The 23,671-nt window shown below is 52.4% G+C and overlaps 8 protein-coding genes across 8 annotated transcripts; 4 read left to right on the forward strand and 4 right to left on the reverse strand.

Annotated features, from left to right (window-relative positions):
• Nucleotides 1-1,968: 1,968 nt before the first annotated feature.
• On the reverse strand, nt 1,969-2,622 carry J3458_021986 (uncharacterized protein; the record flags this gene model as incomplete). The annotated part of the gene is made up of 1 exon (XM_007814700.2): nt 1,969-2,622. The coding sequence occupies one exon, from the start codon at nt 2,620-2,622 to the stop codon at nt 1,969-1,971; it is 654 nt and encodes a 217-aa protein (XP_007812891.2).
• An 85-nt stretch (nt 2,623-2,707) lies between these two features.
• J3458_021987 (uncharacterized protein) lies at nt 2,708-3,640 on the reverse strand (the record flags this gene model as incomplete). The annotated part of the gene is made up of 2 exons (XM_066122868.1): nt 2,708-3,106; nt 3,206-3,640. The coding sequence occupies 2 exons, from the start codon at nt 3,638-3,640 to the stop codon at nt 2,708-2,710; spliced, it is 834 nt and encodes a 277-aa protein (XP_065972089.1).
• A 395-nt stretch (nt 3,641-4,035) lies between these two features.
• On the reverse strand, nt 4,036-7,916 carry rfc1 (DNA replication factor C complex subunit Rfc1). The gene is made up of 5 exons (XM_066122869.1): nt 7,665-7,916; nt 7,569-7,611; nt 7,469-7,513; nt 4,812-7,415; nt 4,036-4,758 (listed from the first exon to the last, which is right to left on the reverse strand). Exons 1-5 carry the CDS (start codon nt 7,759-7,761, stop codon nt 4,467-4,469), a joined length of 3,081 nt encoding a protein of 1,026 aa, XP_065972090.1. The 5' UTR covers nt 7,762-7,916; the 3' UTR covers nt 4,036-4,466.
• Nucleotides 7,917-8,140: 224 nt separating this feature from the next.
• Nucleotides 8,141-9,005, forward strand: mrpl16 (mitochondrial 54S ribosomal protein uL16m; the record flags this gene model as incomplete). Its single annotated transcript, XM_007814698.1, has 3 exons — nt 8,141-8,572; nt 8,626-8,767; nt 8,821-9,005. The coding sequence occupies 3 exons, from the start codon at nt 8,141-8,143 to the stop codon at nt 9,003-9,005; spliced, it is 759 nt and encodes a 252-aa protein (XP_007812889.1).
• Nucleotides 9,006-9,455: 450 nt separating this feature from the next.
• RFC5 (Replication factor C (RF-C) subunit) lies at nt 9,456-10,671 on the forward strand (the record flags this gene model as incomplete). The annotated part of the gene is made up of 3 exons (XM_007814697.1): nt 9,456-9,542; nt 9,595-10,217; nt 10,323-10,671. The coding sequence occupies 3 exons, from the start codon at nt 9,456-9,458 to the stop codon at nt 10,669-10,671; spliced, it is 1,059 nt and encodes a 352-aa protein (XP_007812888.1).
• Nucleotides 10,672-13,914: 3,243 nt separating this feature from the next.
• On the forward strand, nt 13,915-17,789 carry ACS2 (acetyl-coenzyme A synthetase 2). The gene is made up of 7 exons (XM_066122870.1): nt 13,915-14,550; nt 14,632-14,655; nt 14,829-14,855; nt 15,032-16,194; nt 16,257-16,517; nt 16,574-16,978; nt 17,049-17,789. Exons 1-7 carry the CDS (start codon nt 14,493-14,495, stop codon nt 17,109-17,111), a joined length of 2,001 nt encoding a protein of 666 aa, XP_065972091.1. The 5' UTR covers nt 13,915-14,492; the 3' UTR covers nt 17,112-17,789.
• A 1,734-nt stretch (nt 17,790-19,523) lies between these two features.
• On the forward strand, nt 19,524-23,670 carry J3458_021992 (uncharacterized protein). The gene is made up of 2 exons (XM_007814695.2): nt 19,524-20,167; nt 20,269-23,670. Exons 1-2 carry the CDS (start codon nt 20,101-20,103, stop codon nt 22,647-22,649), a joined length of 2,448 nt encoding a protein of 815 aa, XP_007812886.2. The 5' UTR covers nt 19,524-20,100; the 3' UTR covers nt 22,650-23,670.
• Nucleotides 22,510-23,414, reverse strand: J3458_021993 (uncharacterized protein; the record flags this gene model as incomplete). Its single annotated transcript, XM_066122871.1, has 3 exons — nt 22,510-22,996; nt 23,060-23,162; nt 23,224-23,414. The coding sequence occupies 3 exons, from the start codon at nt 23,412-23,414 to the stop codon at nt 22,850-22,852; spliced, it is 441 nt and encodes a 146-aa protein (XP_065972092.1). The 3' UTR covers nt 22,510-22,849.
• Nucleotide 23,671: the final 1 nt, after the last annotated feature.

Consider the following 23,671-nt stretch of genomic DNA (forward strand, 5'->3'; position numbering starts at 1 on the left):
CGCTCGCGTCATTCTGTGGCGGAACGCGTAAAGCTTCTTGGCTGCCTGTTTCGTCGTGTATCTCGCCTTTAGGATGGAAAATAGCCAAGTTGCCGTGCAATGTCTCGCCTGGAGTTTCCAATTGAGTTACTTTAGCTTTGGACTTTCTTGGTCTTCTTCGCCTTCCACGCCGCATGGGGCAACGAGCTGCACATGAATCAAGAACGTTGCTTGTGACCACAGGGTTCTGCCCCGAGCTCGGTGGCTTTGGTTCCTCGGCGGTATGATTGTCTCTGGCCGAGCGTTCGTTGACGGGTTCTTCACAACTCAAGGGTTGGTTAGGGAAGGCCCAAAACCTTTCTTTATTCCAAACTCCCATCCTAGTATGACGCGGCGATTTCGTCTCGTGTAGTGCGGGAAACTCAGTGTCATAATTCGAGATTCGGAAAGTCATTTGATCCTTCGTACTTGTTGGAGCGCCAAGTCTCCTCCTCCCACTCCCCCCCTCGCCTTTGGGGGTATTTGCAGGACTGTTGCTGTAGAGACAATGAACTTTTTCCGCGCCCGGTCTATCTTGGAAACGCCATGTTTGTTGTAAAGTCTCTTCATGCGTCTTTTCATTGATGCTAGCTGCTCTCTGGAAAGCCCAGTTAAGCAGTACGACCTGGCCTCAAGCGTCTTGTTGGGTGCAAGCAGTGCTGTGACCTGGTTGGTATACAGCCTCTCCCAGATGTTCATCCTCCCTTAACAAGCGGCCGAGCTGGAACTGTTCCCCCAGAGTGGACCCAATGTAGGCCTCATATGGTATGTGACAACCTTCGAGAGACGGATCTACCCGCTCTGTTAAAGGGCGCTTTACATACTCAGGTTCCCAATCCCAACTTGCGTTCTCTGCATCAAAGCTGAAATTAATCAGAATTATTCATGCCCCCCCCCCAAAAAAAAAAGATGAGACCAAAAGTTGAGTCTTGTTGGCTGCTGGCGATGCATCTTTGGCAATGAGGGTTAAACTATAAGAGGGGTCAAGTCAGACAAATCCGGTCAACACACAACCAGGCGTCCATAGTATGCGAGGCCATTTTCCTTTCAAGCCAATCATGTACCCATGTGTCTCCTGCGGCCATCCGGAAGTTTGAGCAGGCAGCAATGGTACTCTGTACTTTACAGCCCTTCGACGCTTCTGCATTGCCTAGTCGAACTTCCTGATGCTGTGGAACGTATCAGTTGGGTGACTTGGCCCACTGGACGGGCCAGATGCACTCTGTCCTTGGTTGGATGAAGAATTCGTCAGGGCCGTCTGTTTCATCATGTTACCCAGAGCGGGGTTGTCCGTCTTGGATTCTTCTTCAGCGGAAAAGGCTTCGATATTGTGTCTCCTACCAAAGGCAAAAGTTGCCGACCAGACAAGAGTCACACTACACAGTACGCGCAGCAGCGCCTGGCGAAGCATCAATCATTTCGTAAGGATTTTGCAGCTTGCAACGAGAGATAATTGGCAGCGGAAATCCGTTGGTTCGTCAGCCAAAGGATTGCTTGTGGGCGACAGCTGGCGCCCCCAATATGCCACGGCTTTCTGGACCATCTCGGCAGGCACTGCTACCTAGTACGTACTAACTCTATGTCAAGTTGCATAAATGAGTTTATGCGTCAAAAGAGTTGGTACAAATCACAGGATTTGTTCATGCTGCTTCGACTTCAAATTAACAGAATAAGAACCTACTGGTATTCAACCGAACGTCCTCTGTAGTACGTTTTCCCAAACTTTTTAACATGATACTTGGCCAAACCCTCCAACATCAAGGGAGGATTCATGTTTTGATTCTTTCTGATTGGTAAAACGCCCTCCAAGAGGACAAAATCCAGCTGACAAACCCACCCAGAGCATGCAGCAAGGGAAACAGCAACTTGGGGTAGGGGCGTAGATGAATATATTTATAATAAAAGTACGGCAAGATGAATTCGCGGGACGATACTTGAACATGAAAATACCTAGTGCTGTACATTTCCGGCCACAGCGCCCGGGTCAAAGTACTTGATCGAGGCATTCAGTCCCGACACGTCTGGACGTGCAGACGGTGAGCTCTGCAAAGGCTCCATTTGACACCCAAAAGCTTCCGTTACCCTTTGGAGATATTCTTCCTTATCCTGGAGTTTTGTACGTATCGTCTCAGTAGCATTCTCTCCCCAGTACCAGAAGAACACCTCGTCAAATATGCTGAGTTCGGAATGTTCCTTGTTGAAAAGAGGTTGGATATGTCGATTAAACAAGTTGTACATGCCCTTTGGTACCGAGACTGCATGGAAGTACCAGAAGCTACCGCTTTTCCACACATGACGCTTGATTGATGCCTCAGTAGTTACGCCGCTGTGTCGTTTCTCTTCCGCGGCATAGATGCTCAGGTACTCATCCACAATGGCGTCGTACTCGGCTACAGCATCTGCGTCATAAAAGCCGTCAACCGCCCTTGATGTAAGCCAGTACGGCAGGACTTGCATTTCGATTGGCTTTGCATATGTCCATTCGAGGTCGATGATGGACTGGATGTTCCATTGCTCATCTACAAAGATATTCGATTGATGCAGGTCGGTAAGGGTTAGGCAGAAAGGCCCCTCGCGGTATTCTGGGCGGATAAACCTATGCATGATAGCTCGCAGAGCAGTCAGAGCGGCAAGCTGACTCTCACCATCTTCCCGGTCATGGATTGCGTTTGGCTGATGTAGGATCTTGTTATCTTAGGAGTGAAAGAAGGTCAGATATATAAGGCTCAATTGCGGCATAAATCCGCTGTCGTGGAATGCCGGATGTAACACCCTCGTTCTCTAGCATCTGGAAGTGCAGGTCAAGCGGCCTATTTGATAGAGAGATATAGCCGTCAGAATAAAAAGTTAAGGAACCAATATGAGACAGAGGTATTCTGTTGATTGACAAGGTGATGTTCGCAAGGTTCTGGAATAACCTCTCTCGATACGATTTATCATGCCGATGCTCTTCCCATGATAATGAAAGCATTGTCCCCTTGGCCTGACTGAGGATGACGTAGCCCGTCTCCAACGGACTATTCCATCTGCGAGGTACATATCGAGATGGAGCTGGGCGACCCAAGAGTTTCAGAATCCATCTCCTCAACTGCCACAATTTTTCAGTAAGAAATGGAGTATTGCTCGGATGCGTAAACTGCATACAATTATGAGCCCGGGAAAAAAAAATAATATACATGTAACTTACTACAGATCCATCAGGGAAGCCAAATGCGTGTAGAGTCGGAATGGGGACATCTGGACAGTTTTCTTCAAGCCAGATGTAGGTTGCGACTTCTGTCCGCAACTTCTCGTCTGAATTCCCTGGGGCGTTCCCTTCGCCAGTCTTGTATGGGAGCGGTATGCGGAGAAAGACAGTCTCTCTGTGGTGCAGAAGAACAGGTATGACCACATTAAAGCTGCCTGATTTCCATGTCTCCACGGTGCAGAGATGGCACCAATCAACTCCCAGCTGGTAGCAAATCATAGATTCAATCTCAGCTTTACGCGCAGCCAGTGAAGTCCAAAACCGTTGCTTCTGCTCCGGATATTGCAACTGTGTCAGGATATTGTCATCTTCTAATAGGGCATCCTTGAGATTCACTGTTCTCCGGAGAAGCTGACGGGTCGTCGAGTTCGACATTGTGGATGAAGGCTCCATGTCAGGGGAGAGACCGGTTTTCCGATCAACACTCCCGATATCAAAGACAATCAGGTGTTCGCTGGCCTTGATCGATTACTAGTGACCATGACGAGTGCTGATACTGCGGTCTCAAGTTGAGTTGCGCATTTCATGCCATGGCTGTGGCAGGTCATTAAAGTAGGGACATGTTGGGAAGGTCAAACGATGCAACAGATGAGCCACACACGGACAGCCACTCTGAGCCACACGAGCTACGTTGGCAACTATCCGTGCGGGAGCGGGAGCGGGAGCGGGAGCGGGAGCGGGAGCGGGTCTGGCCGCCAGTTGTCCAGATTCATTGCTGCCGCGAAAACTGAAAGAACAATGCTCCCCCGGCATCATGTTTTTATATTCCCACATAACTAAGCTCGTCAGTCTAGCTGCTTCCCACCCCAAGTTAAATGCATCCCATTTCAAGGTGTTACAATGCCTTATGTCGAGAAATGTAATCTTCTACCATAATGCCGAGATGATTCTGAGCAGCTGTGTCGCGGTATTTCACAGTTTTCCTCTGTCAGAGAGTTTACACTTGCAGCTTTGACCTGGGTGCATCATCATGTGGTCCTACGAAACATGGCAATACTGTAAAACCACCGTTATTAATGCACTCGACTTCGGAGTGGTCTCTGAATGCAACCAACAGTAAAGCTAACGCGACATCGTATTTGCTGTATTTCAGGCAGCCTCAACCAATACTCGACTTCTTTCCGACCCTTCTTTCTGACCCTTCTTTCTGACATCGGCAAACCCCGCATAGCCAACAGTATAGTAGTACACAAATCGCACCCTACTTTTTCGCCTTTCCTTTGGTTTTGCCCTTGCTCTTAGGCTGGTCGTCCCCGTCATCATCTGCGGCAGCCTTGGCAGACTTTTTGGCGGGTTTCTTCTTGGGCTGCTTGATATACTTGTCTTTCTTGAGATCAACTTCATCTTCATCGACGTCTGGAACTTCAACAGCCTGTTCATCGTCTTCCTCTTCAATGGCTTCTTCCAAGTCAGGCACTTCCTTTGTCTGCCTCTTGGGTGCAATGACATTGCTCGCTTTCATAAACGGGACAGGGTGATTCATTGAATTGTATCTGGAGGCACGTCAGTGGTTGGCTCTACTTCGTATCATCAAGCTTCAACTTACGTTCTGGTGAAGGCAGCCTTTGTCCTCGATTCAATGGAAACCTTTTCTTCCGTCATTGGCCCAACTCCAAGCTCCTGAATGGCATCAAAGTCTTCTCTTGTGAGGAAATAGCTGTCCATGAGATCAATGACCTCGGGCACCGCATCCGTTCCTTCATTTTCCAAGCGATTCACAAGATATTTCCAGAGCACAGGTAGATACTGCTGTCGGACCTCGTTGTGGTCGCCCGAGGACTTGAGACGCATGTGCGAGTGAATCTCGCGGATATATCTGCCGAGTTTGCCCTGCTTGCTAAAGTTGCCCAGCCAGGATGTAAAGTTGGATCCCAACAGCTGCCCAGAAACGAAGCTTGCCGGGCGGACAGTGCTGAATACCGCATGAGTGGGCATCAGACTCCAGTGTTGCTGAGGGCCGTGAATCATGCGATCGACGAGATCACCGTCGCTGATACTCTCAGCTGCTTGATCAAACAGCTCCAGAGCTTTCAATTGTTCCTCGCGCTTATTATATCCTTTCCCATTCAAAGCCATTGGCTTGGTTCGCAGATAATTCTCTTGGATCATGAGGAAGCTGAACTCGTGATCGTTAAAGTACAGTTCAATCTTGTCGTTTAGGGTTGCCTTGCTCGCGGGGGCGAAGAGACCGCTTCCGAGCATCTTTTGGCAAATATCCCAAGGCTTGAGGACCACATGCTTTTCCCAAGCCTTTGTCATGGCCTTGCCCTCGTCGTAATTCATGGTCGTCTGGTCGAGTTTGGCAGTGGAAATCATGTTGATGATTTGTCGAATATCCTTATTGCTGCCTTCGATTAGGGCGTCAACCACCGCTGGAGGGAGTTTGAGGCCTTCGCGGTGGCAGATGGTCATGATTCTCGATCGCACTTGGTCAACTGTCGGTCTGTTGAATCTGATATCAAAAGCAACATGGTCAAAGGGCTTCATCTTCGGGAGCCGACGTTCGTTACAGATGAGGATCAAGGGGACCTCCGTCTTCTTGCAAAACTTGGCAAGAGCACCAACACCACCTCGGTCACCGGCGGACATGCCGTCCACTTCGTCCATGACAAGCACGATCTTTTTCTTTGCCGCATCAACGGTTTTGCCATCGCCAGCAAAGTATCCCAACAAGGAGGTGTTATTCATAACGTCGCTCACGCCGTTTTCGACCAGCTTCTTGCTCCTTACATCACTTGCATTGCTCTCCAAGACATCATAGCCTTCCAGCTTGGCAGCAAGATGGGCAGCAGTCGTTTTGCCAATGCCTGGCGGGCCAGAGATGATTATGGCCCGCTCTCCGCCAAGACCGTCTGCGCCGCGTCGCTGAAAGTTGTACTTTTTAGCCTTGGGCCAATTTCGAAGCCAAGTTTGAATCCTTTCCACCTGAGCCTTGTTGCCGCAAATATGACTCAGTTGCGTAGGAGCATACTTGGATGTGAGAAGCTGGGCGGCTTGAGCGGGAGCAGGCTGGGGAGGGGGGCCAGCAGCACCACGGGCGCTGGCTGCTTTTTGAGCTGCCTTGGCAGCTTCTGCTTTTCGTTTCTTCTCCTCTGCTTCCATTTCCGCAATCTGCTGCTTAACTTTCTCCTCTTCCGCCTTTTTCTTCTCCTGCGCTTTCTGTGCCCCCTTGCCAGAGCCACCATAGGCAGGCAATTTGCGGATAAGGTCAAACAGACCATTCTCATCAATGGTCTTGATACCATGAGACTTAATCTTAGCCAGCTTGCTGGGCCCGGCATCATCACCAAGAACAACAAAACTCGTCTTGCTGCTTGGCTGACCTGTCACTTTACCGCCATAGCGCTTGACAAGTGCTTGGGCTTCATCCCGTCCAATCGTCTGCAGGACACCAGTGAAGACAAATGACAAACCAGAGAGGCATTCTTCCTCGCCTTCCGGTAGGTCCGCTGACGCCACGGGTTGTATTGAAGCATTGCCTCCTCCAGCAGCGGCTTTCCTCCAGTCAAACTTGGCGTTAGGATCCTTTGGGGGTGGTGTTGGCGGTCTCACAGTGGCTACGCTATCAAGAATATTTTGGATTTCTGCGTCTTCGGGCTCATCTACCTTCTTGGCTCGAGGTGCACGTGGTTTTGTCGCGATTGGCTTCTTTCGAGGCAACTCCTCCTCTTCTGATTCCTGTTCCGGAGACTTTCGCTTCCTGCTCGTCGCTGGCGCAACTCGGCTGTTGGCTTTTGTGTCTTGGGCTGTTCCGGCCTGTCCACGACCGGCGACACGTTTCGGTTTCGGTAGTACCTCTTCTTCGGATTCTTCTTCAGCATAGTCATCGTTCTTACGTTTGCTTCGACCTTTAACATCGGCGGCAAAAATATCGTCTCCATCGTTATCTCTATCATCCATGTATGCATCGTCATCATCGTCAACATGATGCTTCTTGTAAGATGTCGTGGGCTTCTTCTTCGCTGGTGACCCATTTTGTACGGCCGCACCTGGCTTTTTATTTCGTGGACTTGCTCTGACAGGTATCTGTTCTTTAACTGGCGCTTTGTAGCTTCCCTTCTTTGGCGTCGACTGCTTAGAATTCGCCCCCTTCTTGGATGATGCAAAGTAGTCGTCTGCGGAAATAGCGACTCCTTGCGGTTCCAGATCACTACAAACATCAATCCCATGAATTGACTCAGCGGGGCAATTGTTTATACGCACGTCTTCTTTTTCCTGGGAGCAGCCTTTACGGCCGGTTTGGTTTCCCTGGGTTTTAGTCAGTCTGATGTACGCCATTTGTGAAATCATAAGGATGACGTACACAACTTCATCCTCATCGCTGTCCTCAACAACCTTTCGATTTTCTATACCGCAAATTAGATGGGAGAATGTCATGCATCATAGGGGGCAATCTTACTCGTTCGCTTTGATTTGGGAGCATCTTCACTCTTGGTCGGTGCAGGCTTGGGAGGTGCACCACCCTTGGGGGTGAAGAAGGACCGGATATCAGGCATACTGCGAATGGATAGGGTTGGAAAATTTGTCAATGCCAACGGAGACTCGACCAAAGGGCACCAGTACCCTTCTCATGGTCATTGAGCGGTGCTACCTTGAGAACGAGTCGTCGTGAGGTCCAGGCAGGCAATTGAGGAGCAGCATAGAAATTGTCCTGTGACGTGCACGTTGCTCCACTAGCGGACGCGAAGCTGACGCGAAGTCCGTGACCTGAGCTTAATTGGCACCAGCCAAGTGCTCCACTCTCGACAAGAGGGGGCACCAGTGGGGAGCCTGAAATTTCCGGCCGCAAACAATAGGCTACAGCGCATTGCTAGGGAAGTTTTTCGAGAGTTCTGGATATTGTGAGAGCGCCTGCCAACGACTAATTCCCAAACAATGGCGTCTGTCAACTCGTCGGCATTCCTCAATGCCTTCCAAGGGCTGAGAATTTGTGCTTCAGCACCCCTGCGACAGACTCGAACTCCTATTTTACGTCAATCAAGGACTCTCGAGGCGGCAGGGCGGCTCCCAAATGTCCGGGCTTTTTCTACCACATCCCCCGTCCTCGGGACGTGGCTGGAACCAAGTTTGAACAGAAAGAAGAAGATGGCCAAGGGCCGCCCGCGAGTAGCCACGGGCGGATCAACAAAGGGCACCACTGTCATTTGGGGTGACTATGGTCTGCGTATGATTGACCACCACAGAAGAATCAGCGCCAAGCAATTGAAGATGGCTGAGGACACAATCAAAGTGCGACTTCGAGGCGAGAAATACCGATTGTACAAGCGAAAGTGTTGCAATGTCGGCGTCTACGTCAGCGGTAACGAGGTGAGCAGAAGTTTTTGCATGGGGTCCATAGACCTGTATCCTAACGTTTTCAGATGCGTATGGGTAAAGGCAAAGGTTCCTTTGACCACTGGGCGACGAGAATGGCCGTGAGCCAGGTGCTTTTTGAGATCAAGGGGCGAATACACGAGCAGATTGTAAGAGATGCTTTCCGTCTGGCAGGAAACAAGTTGCCTGGTAAGTCTCATGGTCTCCGAGGCATGTCGAACGGTGCGGCTAACAGCATGTAGGCCAGTGGGAGTTTGTCAAGAAGGGCGACGCTCCGGTTGTTGGGATTACGAAGTTGGATGGAATTACTCTGGAGGATTTGAAGCGACCGAGGAGACAAATCGCACCTACCGAGTTGCTTCAGGCATCTGCTGCTACGCCTGTTGCCGAAGCTGGCAGCACGAGTGACGCTTCTCGTTCGCCATGAGAATTTCCATGATGCCGCCATGTGATTGTACAACAAGGGACAATGCATGTAATATAGAATTGTATATAAAGGTGGAAGAGGAAGTGTAAGGGGGGGGAATATACCTTCCCAGAAACCGAACCTGCAGGTTTGTTCTGCTTGTAACATGTGCTACAGGTGTCTTGAGCCCTGTTCTGAAACGCAAATCCCTCAGGCAAAGAAATCATTCGCAACAAAAAAAGAGGAATTGCACTACAATCACCTAATGTCATATTCTCTTACAGTCTGCTGTATCATGAGGAACTAGGAACCTAGTAGGAAAGTATGGCCCGCGTAGAGTAGTGGATCCTGCTGGTACGTACCATGCCACTAAACCAGCTGCACTTAACGCGCCAACGCGTCTCCCCAATCTTCAAAAAGCTTCCACCTCAACCCACCACACATCAGCATTGCACGACGCCAACCGCAACAATGGCTCTCATAGTCGACAAGCATCGACCACGATCCCTCGACGCTCTCACATACCATCCAGAGCTCTCCCACCGTCTCCAATCACTAGTTAGCAGCTCCCGTCCACTAACACTGTCACTGACTGACCAACAAAAATCAGGCACAAAGCGGCGACTTCCCACATCTCCTCGTCTACGGCCCCTCGGGCGCCGGCAAAAAAACCCGAATCGTAGCTACTCTCAAGGAGCTCTACGGACCAGGCGTAGAAAAGATCAAAATCGACTCGCGCGTCTTCCAGACCACCAGCAACCGCAAGCTCGAGTTCAACATTGTCGCATCCGTGTACCACCTCGAAATCACACCCTCCGACGTAGGCAACTACGACAGGGTCGTTGTGCAAGATTTACTAAAGGAGGTCGCGCAGACGCAGCAGGTGGACCAGTCCGCCAAGCAGCGGTTCAAGGTCGTCGTCATCAATGAGGCGGATCAGCTCTCGCGAGATGCGCAGGCGGCGCTGCGTCGAACCATGGAGAAGTACTCGCCCAACCTGCGGCTCATCCTGCTAGCGAATTCAACGGCAAACATCATCGCGCCGATTCGGTCAAGGACACTGCTTGTGAGAGTTGCCGCGCCAACGCACGAGGAGATTTGCAGCGTGTTGGCTGTGTCTGCGAAGAAGGAGGGCTGGGAGGTGGTCAAGGGGTTGCACGAGAGGATCGCCGTGGAGAGTGGGCGGAATTTAAGGAGGGCGTTGCTGATGTACGAGGCTGTCCATGCGCAAAAGTACGTTTTCCTTTTTTTTTTCTCTTTTTTTTTTTTCGTTTCTCCTTTCACAGGTATAGGTTATACCGGTACAGGGGTTGCTGACTGACTGGCGGGGAATAACAGTGAGAAAGTGTCTGAAAATACACCCATACCTCCAGCAGACTGGGAGGCTTTAATTGGCCAAATCGCCAAAGAAATAATGGATGAGCATACGCCGGCGCGAATCCTGCAAGTCCGCGCCAAGTTCTACGACCTGCTGACGCACTGTATCCCGCCTACGACGATTCTCAAAACCCTCACGTTCAAGCTCCTTAAACTTATTGACGACGGTCTCAAGGGCGAGGTAATTCAGTGGTCTGCGTTTTATGAGCATCGTATTAAGACGGGAACAAAGGTGATTTTCCATTTGGAGGCATTTGTAGCCAAGTTTATGCGTATTCTTGAGATGTATCTCATGAGTATGGAGATGTGATATGTAGATTAGCTGGGCGTTTAGGGTTGGTTCAATTGCAATGACGGGTATTGTGTCATGTGCTGGCAGATATTGCCTGTGCGAATTGTGCCCTGTGATGACTGGGCGCAACTGATGGACCACGGCTATACTTGGGCAAACACGCCACTGTGTGTTCTGCACTGATCATTAGCAGAATACAATTGAAGGGGCCGGAGCCAAGTGGTATAATCTATCCAGCTCAAGCCAAGTCCGGCCACGCGGTTGTGGTAATGTGACCTAACCGCTGGAGAGCTTTTAAATTTCCCTCCTCGGTTTTTCGTACCTCTAATGCACCTTCTCAAGCCCCTTTGTGGTAAAAACGATGCACCTATCTGCTTAAGTACCTAAAATACCTACTTGGGTATTACTTAGTAGGCAGGCCGTTCCGTAAACATGCCTACCTAGTAGGTTGTTTCGTATTCGGCGGCTGGAACACGGGGCAGGATGTTTCTCAGTTCTACACACCCAAGCTGCCAAGCTCGAACACGGTCCTAAACAGACACTCTGGCTGTGCGTCTACGTTGTCATGTCTGTCACACGACATATTTCACCGGACCTCTCCGTGCCCAGGACCGATTGAACCCCGACATCCATCCAGGGGAAGGGGGTCGGTCTGACGTTTGTGGAGACCAGCGGACAGCGGAGGACTCGGGAGCCTGTTGAGAGACACTTTGATCCGGGCCAATGGATATCGGAAGATGTTTGGTCAGCGATAGTCGATTCGACAGCGTTGTGCATGTTCTTGTATGATACTGCTGTTTTCGGGTACCAGAAGAACTGTCTTTCCAGAAAGCACCACGCTCTTTCAACATGAACGCACGTGCATCATCTTCCTTGGTTTACGGTTTTCAACCGGCTGGCCACGGCACTTGTACGGAGCATCGCTAAAGGGAGCTGGTTAGTGACTACCCAGCATGCAATTATGCGTTGGTCGGAAAATCTCTAGCTAGTCTACCTAGTGGCGCCGAGCAGGTGACAGCAAGATCAACAGCTCTGAGTGGCACAAAGGAGTGCAAAAAAGGAAGAAGGATGAGTTGTCAGTTCTAGAAGCGGGGATTTCGTTAGGAGACGGTAGGAGGCAAAACGCAACTGGTCAGAACGGGACATCCTGGCACGGCGCCACATAACTTACATACTATAGTACACCTTCGCAACTAGTATCAAGATCGTACGTCTCTTGTACTTGAGTAGGTACTAGAGTTATGTTGGTGCGTGCTTGGGGATAGGCATACAGACCTTGCAGAGGCCGAGTTGATGCGGAGGGGAGAGGCGCGTGAGGTGCTGGGACTAAGACCGCAAAGGCTGATCTCTTCAGTTAGACGCTATTCTGTAATCCAAGACCTTTCAAGGGCGAAGTGTGCGTGGCGGCTGACTTGTCGTTACGCCATCATGATGCATTGCGTCAAGTGCTTATGCTTTGTGAGCAGCTTCACACATGCTGGACATTGATTTCAACTTCCAAGTGCCGACGCAGGCTGGCCATGACGACGTGGACCTGCATGGCGAAATTTAAGTTTTGTTCTGGAATTAAGCTGCAACGACGAGTTCCCAGAGCGCAGAGATAAGATGGGCCAATATTGGCGAACGACAACTTCATACCGTGAGAATATTATACCTCAAATCAGCACTGTGCAGTATCTCCAGACCAACCCAAACCAGGTTGACCTTTTGCCAGTGGATAGGATAGGAAGGCGACAGCCAACAAGAGACCAGATTGTACAATGAGTTGTTTTCCACACGTTGCGAATGGACAATAACCCCTGCGTCTTGCCCACAAGGACGGTTCGGACGGTTCAGGAGGGGGTAAAGTAGCCGTTTTGGCAAAAGACTGCATAGTACTAATAAGACGGGAAGCGAATAAGATGGTTGGATAGGCTGTGATGAGCAGGGTAGTTTTGGATATGCCGGTTGTTACCATCGGCCAGGGGCGTGGTGGAAGATTTTTGATCCTGGCCCCGGGGACCCAGAACCCATGGCATCTCTTCTGTTGACTGCAGACGCATGCTACCACGACGGAAAGAAATTTGCGCAAGTTCAAAATGGAATGGAGCTTTGTCGAATCGATGACTTGCAAGAGGTCCAGGTTCAATACTGGCCGGCTCCTTCCCTTCAATGTCGTCTTGGGAAGCTGGGGCAAAGCTGCCCGGTCGGAAATGGCAAGACCCCGGATCTAATGAGGCCCCGGCAGGACCAAGGGATCGGCTGCACCAGGGATTGCGCAAGTGATATTACAGTATGTACGGATCACTACTGGTATTACATGTTGTATCATGGTAATAATTTACTGCCCGGCGTCCCAATTGTTCCGTACACAGTTACTCCGGCCTTGGTACAACAGACATAAAGGGATGAGATTGAGACGGGGGAGATATTGAGTGTTTAGGTGTTTGGCGCAGCCGCTCGCCCGCCGCCCGACAGATCTGGATCCGACTCGGGCGAAGGCAAGAACAAAGGGCACGGGGGGATGCATCTACCCGTGGTATGAAATAATCCTTACGGAGTACCTGGTGGCCATTGGCGCCATGACGGGGCTGCAGCAGGAGGGCTTGGAGGCTGGAGGTCTCGGGGGAAAGGATGGTATGCTGGAAGGGTTTAGTGGCTCGAGGTTAACGTAGCGTAGCGTTAGTCCAGCTTAGCTTAGCTTAGCCTAGCTCCGTTTCTAAAGTCAAGCAATGTCGACTGAAGCGCTGCTCCTGATCAAGTGCGCGGTGCGTGCCTGCCTGCTGAAGGTGGTGAGAGCACAGTGATGAGCTCCTCTGCATGTACTGCGTAGGTGGCTATTAGTACGTCCTGGTTGCTACCGGTTGTCACTGCCCTGTCAGACCCAGTTTCGAATATCGGATGGAACCAGGACGGTTCAACTGGTCGAATCCCGCGGCCACCAGCAAGCCACAGGCATTTTCTGGATCAAAGGCGACATCTGGACAGCCCTGCACTCCGTCCTCCCTACTCCCCGGTCCCTGCAATCAGCATCGTGCGCTCGGCAAGGTGGATGTCGATGTGCAACTCTAGGAGAGAAGATTGGACAGCAATGGCAGGTTATGGAGCAACCTGTCCCAACAGCTCCAGGTTCCAGCTCCAGGTTCGGCTTCCACTCGCCCAGCCGCGGCCGCCAACTACCTAGGTACTTGGGTAACTGGAGTCCTCTTCGAGTGGTCTTCCTCCGCAATCGCAACGCACACAATATCGGACTGCACAAACCTTGGGGAGGTTTGCCATGACCAAGACATGAGCAACAGCGTACTTGGCCGGCTGGAGGAGGGGCAACATAAGTAGGCGGGTTGTGACGGAGTACGGGGGTACATAAGAGATTCCAATCCCCCATGTACACGAACAGTCTACTCCCCCTCCTCCCCTTTGATCCGCTTCGTTTTGCATTCCTCCTATCGCTCAATAATTTTATTTTTAACGGCAAACAGGCATTTCATACAAGTCGTCTACCAGGAGCAGTCGCGAGGCTTGATCACTCGAGTTTGTCGTGGGAGCGCACAGAGCAACAGGCGCAGACCAGCCAACCAAGTTCGTCCAAGTTCACGATCGGCGACGTCGCGTCTCTCTGACGTCGCTTCAACGACAACCAGCCGCCTCTGAGCCCACTCAGCAACTTCAGGCGACAGCCATAGCGAGTCGGCCACTACAAAAACAATCTACCCCGCGCCCACCGCTTCAACTGGCCTGAGTGTTGCAGCTCTTCTGCAGTTGTCTCTCCTAAAAGCTACAAGCTGCAAGGTGACTGGTGACCAGCGTACACTCCAACCAGAGCTGATTCGAATCGCATCCCGTCGCATTCATTCAACACAATGTCTGAGGAGAAGAAAATCCCCACGGTCGCTGAGGCGCACCTGGTCGACACATTCCGTAAGTGAAGTAACCCAATTCGCGCCAACAAAAAAAAGGTAGAGAGAAGCTCGAGAATCACTAACACGCCTCTTCCTGCAGACCCGCCCGAGAAGATGCTCGCAAGTACGTAATTTGCCCCTCCTTCTGCAACATGTTTTCTCGACCCCACTTCCACACTCGCGCCTTGCGAGTCCCTCCCCCACCGTAGCAGTCGATGGAGCTCATCGTGGGAATCTTGACCTGTGATCACGCTTGCAATGACCATCTGCTAACCTGAATATTTTTTGTTCCTATAGAACACCCCAGCAAACTCCACCTTGCCAGTAAGTTGCAATTCCATTTACCCTTCGGTTTCCTCGGCCCTGAAGCCCTCGGCCCAGGGTTCAAGGAAGCTTCATCACATTGCGCCATTCCCGATTCGGCCCAATTCCGGTCGTCCGTCCATGGAAGATGTCCAAGTTGAATGTGGGCTGACTGCGAGCTTCTGCTTAAATTACAGATATCGAAGAATATCAGAAGCTGTACAAAGAGTCCATCACTAACCCCAATAAATTCTGGGGTGAGCGCGCCAGGGAACTACTCTCATGGTATCGAGACTTTGAAACCGTCTCCAGCGGCACCTTAGCTGACGGTGATGTCAAGTGGTTCCCGGAGGGCCAGCTCAATGCCTCATACAACTTGGTTGATCGCCATGCCTTCAAGGACCCCGATCGCGTCGCCATCATTTACGAGGCCGATGAGCCGCAGGATGGCCGCAATGTCACTTACAGTGAGCTGTTGCGCCAAGTCTCCAAGTGTGCCTGGTCTCTAAAGCAGATGGGTATCCGCAAGGGTGACACCGTTGCCATTTACCTACCCATGATTCCCGAGGCCCTTGTCGCTATTTTGGCCTGTGTGCGTATCGGTGCCGTTCACTCCGTTGTCTTTGCCGGGTTCTCTGCCGACTCCCTGCGAGACCGTGTCCTTGACGCTCGCTCACGTGTTGTCATCACTACTGACGAGGGCAAGCGTGGTGGCAAGCTCATTGGCACCAAGAAGATCGTCGACGATGCTCTCAAGCAGTGCCCCGATGTCACCAACGTTCTCGTTTTCAAGCGCACTGGCGCTGACGTGCCCATGCAGGCCGGCCGTGATGTCTGGTGGCACGAGGAGCTTGAGAAGTGGCCCAGTTACATTGCCCCCGAGGTCATGAATTCTGAGGATCCTCTTTTCCTTCTGTACACCTCTGGCTCTACTGGCAAGCCCAAGGGTGTGCTGCACACCACTGCTGGTTACCTGCTGGGGGCCGCCATGACCGGCAAGTACGTCTTTGACATCCACGATGGTGACCGTTACTTCTGTGGTGGTGACGTTGGTTGGATCACTGGCCACACCTATGTCGTCTACGCCCCTTTGCTGCTCGGTGTCTCTACCGTGGTGTTCGAAGGCACCCCTGCCTACCCCAACTTCTCACGATACTGGGATATTATTGAGAAGCACAAGGTCACTCAGTTCTACGTGGCCCCCACGGCACTGCGTCTGCTGAAGCGCGCTGGCGACGAGCACGTCAAGGGTGACATCAAGCATCTGCGTGCTTTGGGTTCCGTTGGTGAGCCCATTGCTGCTGAGGTGTGGAAATGGTACTTTGAGGTCGTCGGCAGGGAGGAGGCCCACGTTGTTGACGTACGTGATGATCTCGGTCACGTCGATACTCACTGGATAAAGGTATACTAACATCCTTACAGACATACTGGCAGACTGAGACCGGTTCCCACGTCATCACTCCACTTGCCGGCATCACCCCTACCAAACCCGGTAGCGCTTCGTTCCCCTTTTTTGGTATTGAGCCCGTCATCATCGACCCCGTCTCCGGCGAAGAGATTCACGGCAACGATGTTGAAGGCGTGCTTGCGTTTAAGCAGCCGTGGCCTAGCATGGCCCGTACTGTCTACGGCGCCCACAAGCGCTACATGGACACTTACCTGAACGTCTACAAGGGCTATTACGTACGTCTTGCTTGCATCGCACCTTTATGAAATACACCCTCCTAACGTTTTCGCAGTTCACTGGTGACGGTGCTGGTCGTGACCACGAAGGTTTCTACTGGATCCGCGGCCGGGTCGATGACGTTGTCAACGTTTCTGGCCACCGTCTCTCCACGGCCGAGATCGAGGCTGCCCTCATCGAGCACCACGCTGTTGCCGAAGCCGCCGTCGTGGGTGTTGCCGATGAACTCACTGGCCAGGCTGTCAATGCCTTTGTGGCAGTCAAGGACGTTGACATGGTCAATGATGCGCTCCGCAAGGAATTCATCATGCAGGTTCGCAAGAGCATTGGTCCGTTTGCCGCACCCAAGGCCATCCATGTCGTTCCTGATCTGCCCAAGACCCGAAGTGGCAAGATTATGAGAAGAATATTGAGAAAGATCCTTGCCGGCGAGGAGGATCAGCTTGGTGACATCACAACCGTACGTCGTATTCTCCCACCTCGTGTCCCATGGCAAACAATTGTTGGACCATGACTAACCTAACTCTCAGTTGTCCGATCCCTCTATTGTGGAAAGAATCATCAAGATAGTTCACGAAGCCAAGGCCAAATAAACAAAAAGAGAGGGGGAAAACAAATAAAGCTATACAAGAAACGAAAATATTGATGGGCTGATGTTGTAGCTGATACCACTAGTGTGGACGGCGCCAACTTGGCAATGGAGATGGCCGGATAAGATCTTGGTTGCTTGAAAGGTCTAATGCTGTTAAAGCTCTGTACTGTATTGTTTGCTTTGCATGCATTTGCCATGTTTTTGAGGGGACATATCAGCCTCATATTGACTAGTTATGTCAAACGCCGCGAGAAAGATCCGGCCTTTTTTTTTTCTTTTTGGAAAGGTATAGCTTTGGAATAGAGTTTATGTCAGCTGCAGATCTAGCAACGGAGTTTCACGTCGCAGACTCCGTTCCATCATCTGCGACAAACAAGCGACAAACAAGACGGGATTCCCTTGTCTTTAGCAGAAGCTAGAACCGCTAGAACAAAGATGTTTGGAGAATCTATCTCAGATGCCGGTGCAACTTGGGTAATTGCCTGTGAAATGTGCATAGCCATTACGGAAGATGACAAGGCGTACTGCATATGTTTATCTTTGTTGCGTACAAAGGAGTTTTGTATTCTAGAGTATGTTGAAGGTCTTTATTCAGCACGGAGTCATACGCTCCAGGCGCCAGCCGTCGAAAAGATACATTACACTGCTCACGAATGAATGCCCATCAGAGATATCTGCGAAGACTCGGTGGAGTTACTCATGTTTGAACATGGTTCCAGTTTCCGGCCGACACCAAGACAGCCAGAGTAGGGAGCTGGCGAGTGGACGGTTTGGGCAGTGCGGGCGGTTCCTTTCCGAACAGCTTGAGATATCACGACTTTTGACAGAGGTGGGTTGCTCAAAGCCAGGTCGTCTACAGCAAGTACACTGTTTTGCAAAAAAATCACCCATGGAGTGTCAAATGTCAGGGGACCAATAAAATAAGTCGAGTTGGTCGTTGTGGCCGGAATACCGCGAGATGCGGCTCAGATTAGAACGGCCTAGGCTTGACGGCTAGTGATCAAACAGCCAAAACAGCTGAAACCAAACTGGATTTATCCCTCTCCTCCGTACGAGGCTTGAGAACGGGACCCTGTACTTACTTGTGCGGCAGTTTTATGAGACGCTGCCGGCTTCAATCGTCATCTTGGGGGCGGCTGGGCAAGGAGGTGTCGCAATTCACCTGACTGACTGAGCGCTTCGCCGGGCTATGCTGAAGAAGAGATAGGCTTGGGTTTGGCTGTGTGACGGTATATGTATAGGGCAGGACTGGTATTTACGCGCGTACGGCCCGAGTAATTGACGGGCCTTGACAGTGTCCTCATGGATATTGTTGTGTGTGTGCACGTGAAGGTGATGCCGGCATGAATATGGAGTACTCCGTAATACTACAACGGTGCTTTACGCAATGCACCGGCCACATTTGCAAATGACAACTACGCTTACGGAGTATATAGAGAAAAAGTCAAGGACAGCTTTTCAGCTCCTCGCTTTCCACGATAATGTAGTTTTTTGAGTCGCCAAGCGATGGACAGGCCAGTCACAGACTTTCATTAGCGCCATCTAGGCGCCGATCCGGGATAGCTGCAACGGGTAGGGAGTAGCCCGTCCTGATACACCGAGACCCTGGCGTTCCGACGACGCCGGGAACAAAAGGTGATGAAACCAACTGCTGACATGAGCCACTGCAGATATGTGTTTTATTCCGTCCGTGTCACAGGCGGCGAGGCACCCCGGGCCAAGCCTCGCCAGAATCGTATTTGAGCGAGCAAGTATCGAACCCCGGTCCCAGAAGGAGTCGAGTCGGTTGGGTGCAGACCGACATTGGCTCGGGTAGTTGATGTCCCCGATTGGGCGCGTGACGAGGGTCTGTAGCGTTTGAAGCAGAAGTCAGTATGAGATGCTCGGTACTGCGGAGTATGTGTCAAATCAACAACAAGACAGAGCAAGGGAACTTGTTAATGCGGGCAAACGGAGGATGACATCTCATGCACGCAGGAAGAGATGGTTGGTAATGGTCTTCTTGTTTCCCTGCACTGTCACCGAGTTGCGGGAAAGTCCTCATGCCCAGTCAGGAACAGCCCGAGGCGCACCTGCCGCGTGGATTGTGGCGATGCCCTCCAGCACCAGACCACTAGACATCTGGAGTGTCCAAGTTGCCAAGTCTCCAGGTCTCCGGGGCTCCATAATGTCGGCGGGCTCTAGGTCTCAATACGACTCCGTATCTACCTAGGTAGGTACATAGTCATACTCGTGCCAGGCGGAATACGGAGTAGGCATCCCACGAACTTGGGTTCATCCGTGCCCTATGCCCCTTCTCCACTCGTTGTCGCCCGGCCAAGCACCCAAGCACCCAAGCAACCCTCCCTCGACTTGGGGACGGGACCTAGACGGGGCCTTGGCTGAAGCAACAACAATAGCGTGGCAGCGTCGTCACGGCCAATCACTCCTATTCGACTGTCACTGCCACTGCCACCCTCGGCGATGCCACGGGCACACACATGGGTCCAGTCTGGTTCGCTCCAGATTGATTGATGTCAAATCAATCGTTGTATCCGCCCCAACCTGCCGCCGAACCACGCAGCCAGTCCACTCACTCTATAGATTCCTGATTCTTCCCTGCCTTTTCAGATCACACACACACTCTCAGTCATGCAGTAATCTCCTTCGAGAGTCTTTTGTTTGCTCAACTCGTCGTCCGTTTTGCCATCCGTCAGAAACCCCCTCGTTGTCACGCCGAGCCGACTAGCCTTGCATTCTTCGTGGCCGAGTCCATTTGTGTATACAGCAACACACAACCATCCGATTAGACTCAAGCCACAGCAGTGTCACTCAATCCATTGGAATCCCGACCCGGCGTCTCCATTGTCGATACGGCATTCCCACGCTGCCAGAACCTCGGACATTCGTACACCATCGTCGATGAATTGGATGCGGTAAATTCTGTGCCATCCGCTCATACTCCGAGCGACGTTTCCCCTCCGTTGCGCCGTCCTCTGGCGCAGTCTACCATGGTTTCGCTGCAGTTTCTCGTGGCGGCCGTTGCAAGCGTGGCGTTGCTGGCTCATTCATCGCTGGGTAAGCAATCGTCTTTTGCATTCTTGCCAAGGACTTGTCCGATGGTCGTGGCTCTTGTCCCGCGGCAAGCGACGTTACTAACCTGTTCACTCAACATGCAGCACACTCTGTAAAGCGAAATCCCGTCAGCCGCATTTCATTAGTACAGGAACCCGTCATCAAGACGCCTTCGCATCGCGTGCACGCATTTTCTAAATTCGATGTCACCTTTACATTACAACATGGCCAGCAGAAGATTCGCCTGGCCCTCGAACCCAATCACGATGTCCTCCACGAAGACTTCTCTGTCACGCATCTCAACGATGACGGATCAGTCCGGGAAATAGTAAAAGTCCCCCGTTCGGAGGACAAGGTATACCGCGGAGACGCATTCATTGAGCGCCCCGGCATACAAGGATGGTCCAAGGCTGGCTGGGCACGAGTGACGGTTCATCAGGATGGAGAAAAGCCCGTCTTTCTTGGCGCCTTTCGTATTGACGGCGACAATCACCACATTCTCCCGCGGTCCGACTACCAGTCAATGAAGGACGAAAGGGATCCTGCTGTTGACTCCTCCGCCGCCGACGACGTAATGGTTGTGTGGCGCGACTCCGATGTCATGGACTACCATGACGGACATGGCGAGCTGAAGCGCGATCTTGCCCACTCGTCCAAATGCAACACTGACACCCTGGAGTTTAACGCCAAGTTTTGGCAAGATGTGGACGAAACCGGCAATTCCCTTAAATCTATGAGCCTCCCATCTCTCTTTGGTCGGCAAATTGATAGTGGCGGTGGCGGTACGGGCCTCAACTTGCTCGATTCCATCGGAAGTTCGGCCGGCTGTCCAACTACGAAGAAGGTGGCTCTGGTGGGTATTGCTACTGACTGCAACTACTATTCGGCATTCAACGACACAAAGGTTATCAAGAGACGGATCATCAGTAACGTAAACTCAGCCTCTGAGCTGTACGAGAGCACCTTCAAGATCTCACTGGCTATCAAAAACCTGACCATCTTCGACCGACCATGCACCGGTACTACGCCCGCCAACACGCAGTGGAACGTTAAATGCAGCGGCGGTGTATCTATCAACGATCGCTTAAACACGTTTTCCAAGTGGCGTGGTGAATCCAAAGATGAGAATGCCTACTGGACCCTCTTCACAACCTGTGCCACGGACACGGCCGTTGGCCTGGCCTGGCGAGGCATGCTCTGCCGGACCGGCGCCAGCGATCAGGGCAGCAGCGCTCAGAACGAGACGGTTGCGGCCACCAATGTCGTTGTCAAGTCGGATACTGAGTGGCAGATTTTTGCCCATGAGACCGGACATACCTTTGGAGCCGTCCATGACTGTGTACCGCAGACGTGTCCAGTCAAGGGCCCCTCTCAGGCCTGCTGTCCGCTGAGCAAAGACCAGTGCGATGCTGGTGGCAAATACATCATGAATCCTTCTACCGGCAGTGGTATAACGTCCTTCTCACCCTGCAGCATCGGCAACATTTGCTCAGGCCTCAAATCCAACCAGATCAAGGGCAACTGCCTCACGGACAACAAGAATGTCCAGACCGATGTGGACATTGGCAGTCAATGTGGCAATGGTATCGTGGAGGCCGGTGAGGACTGCGACTGCGGCGGCGAGGCAGGTTGCAATGGAAACAAGTGCTGCGATCCCAAAACGTGCAAGTTCACCAGCGGCTCCGTCTGTGATGCCTCCAACGAAGACTGCTGCACGGATCAATGCCAGTTTGCATCGACCGGCACCGTCTGCCGCCCCAGCACCGGCGACTGCGACGTTGAGGAATCCTGTCCCGGCGACAAGGCCGCCTGCCCGGCCGACAAGCACAAGAACAACGGCGACTCGTGCGGCAATGGGCTCCAATGCGCGTCAGGGCAGTGTACCTCGCGCGACCTGCAGTGCCAGCACATGGCCAACAGCTTGACGGGCAGAAACAACACCAAGGCTTGTCCCGAGACGGAGTGCATGCTCGCCTGTACGTCGCCCGACCTCCCCTCCAACCAGTGCATCACGTACAACCAGTTCTTCGTGGACGGGACCAGCTGCGGCGCCGGCGGCCACTGCTCCAGCGGCAGCTGTCAGGGCAGTTCGACGATCAAGGAAATCGGACAATGGATCGACAACCACAAGGCAATCTTCATCCCCATCGTCTCGGTCGTCGGACTCCTCATCATCATTGCCATCATTAGCTGCATCACGGGCAGCATCCGACGCCGCATGCACAAACGGAGGGTGAGAAAGCAGGCGGTGCCCGGGATGAACAGCAGCTGGCCGCCTTCGTCGTTCAGCGGACAGCAGCAATGGGGCGGTCCGAGGCCGTGGAACGGACCGCGACAGACCGAGTCGTCCGGCGCTCTGTTTTCCCCCGAGCAGCAGCATCAACAGCAGCAGAGTGGGTTTTACGATCCGCCGCCGTATCCGCCTCCGCCGGCGGCAAACGCAGACGGAAGGTGGGGGAACCAGCGGAGCATGCGGTACATGTAACAAGGTCAGAGTTGGATATATATACATATCATGCATTACTTGGCGTTTTGTTTTGGATAGGCATAGGACGGCACACGCGCGCGCGCGCGCGTGTATATATAAATAAATGGTTTCTTTTTGTACACTCAACAAAGACGTCCAGACACGTAGACACGGTCAGCACTTGAATCACCAGTCCACGTACCCGCACAGCCCAGCCATCATCTCCTCCTCTCCCGTTCCCTCTCCTTCTCACGCTCCCTATCCCTATCCCTCTCCCTCTCCCTCCCCACCACCTCCTTGCTCTTCCGCCGCTCCTCAAACCCACACAGCATCGCGGTAAACCGCAACCTCTGCCCGGGAACGCTCTAAGAACCGTCAGCCAAACACCTCGGCCGTCAAGACGCTCATTGGGGGTGGGGGGCACATACATCGCCCGCACTCAGGGCATACATCATCAGCGACTCGGGGCTATCCAGCACGCTCAGCGCAAAGCCCCGCCGCTCCTTGTCCTCGAACGGCTCCGTCTTGACCCTGCGCTCGTTAGCACTCCCGCCTTGCCCAAACCACAGAGACCGTCAGAGGCGCGACGCACCCCCTGCCCAGACGCACCCGCCTCTCCGGCTCGTCGTCGTAGTCGCTCTCGCTGTCCTTGTAGGGGTCCTTGCCGCGCGCTTGGCGGTCGCGCATCTCGGGGGTGCATTCTGCTGCTGCTCCTGCTGCTGTGCGCGACCCGGATCCCGTCGGGGTGTGGTACGTGCTCCGCGAGGGAGTGGCGGTTGACATGTTCCGGGCCGGCTGCTGCTGGGGTATTCGACGGCGATGATGGGGGGGAGAAAACCCTGCTGGGGTGTGAACCAGGTGTTGGTGACGGTGGTGGTGGTGGTGGTGACAAGGTTGGGGCGCTGATTATACAGCCGTCATTGGGTTGGGTCGGCTGTGCGGTAATATTCGCGTCGCAGATTATGAGTAAGGAGGGATGGGAATCAGGTTCGTGATAAAAGTGAGGTTGAAGATGTAATGAGGAACCCCCAAGTCTAAGT

This window comes from Metarhizium acridum (assembly GCF_019434415.1).
Source record: "Metarhizium acridum strain ARSEF 324 chromosome Unknown scaffold_587, whole genome shotgun sequence".
Taxonomy (NCBI): Eukaryota; Fungi; Ascomycota; class Sordariomycetes; order Hypocreales; family Clavicipitaceae; genus Metarhizium; species Metarhizium acridum.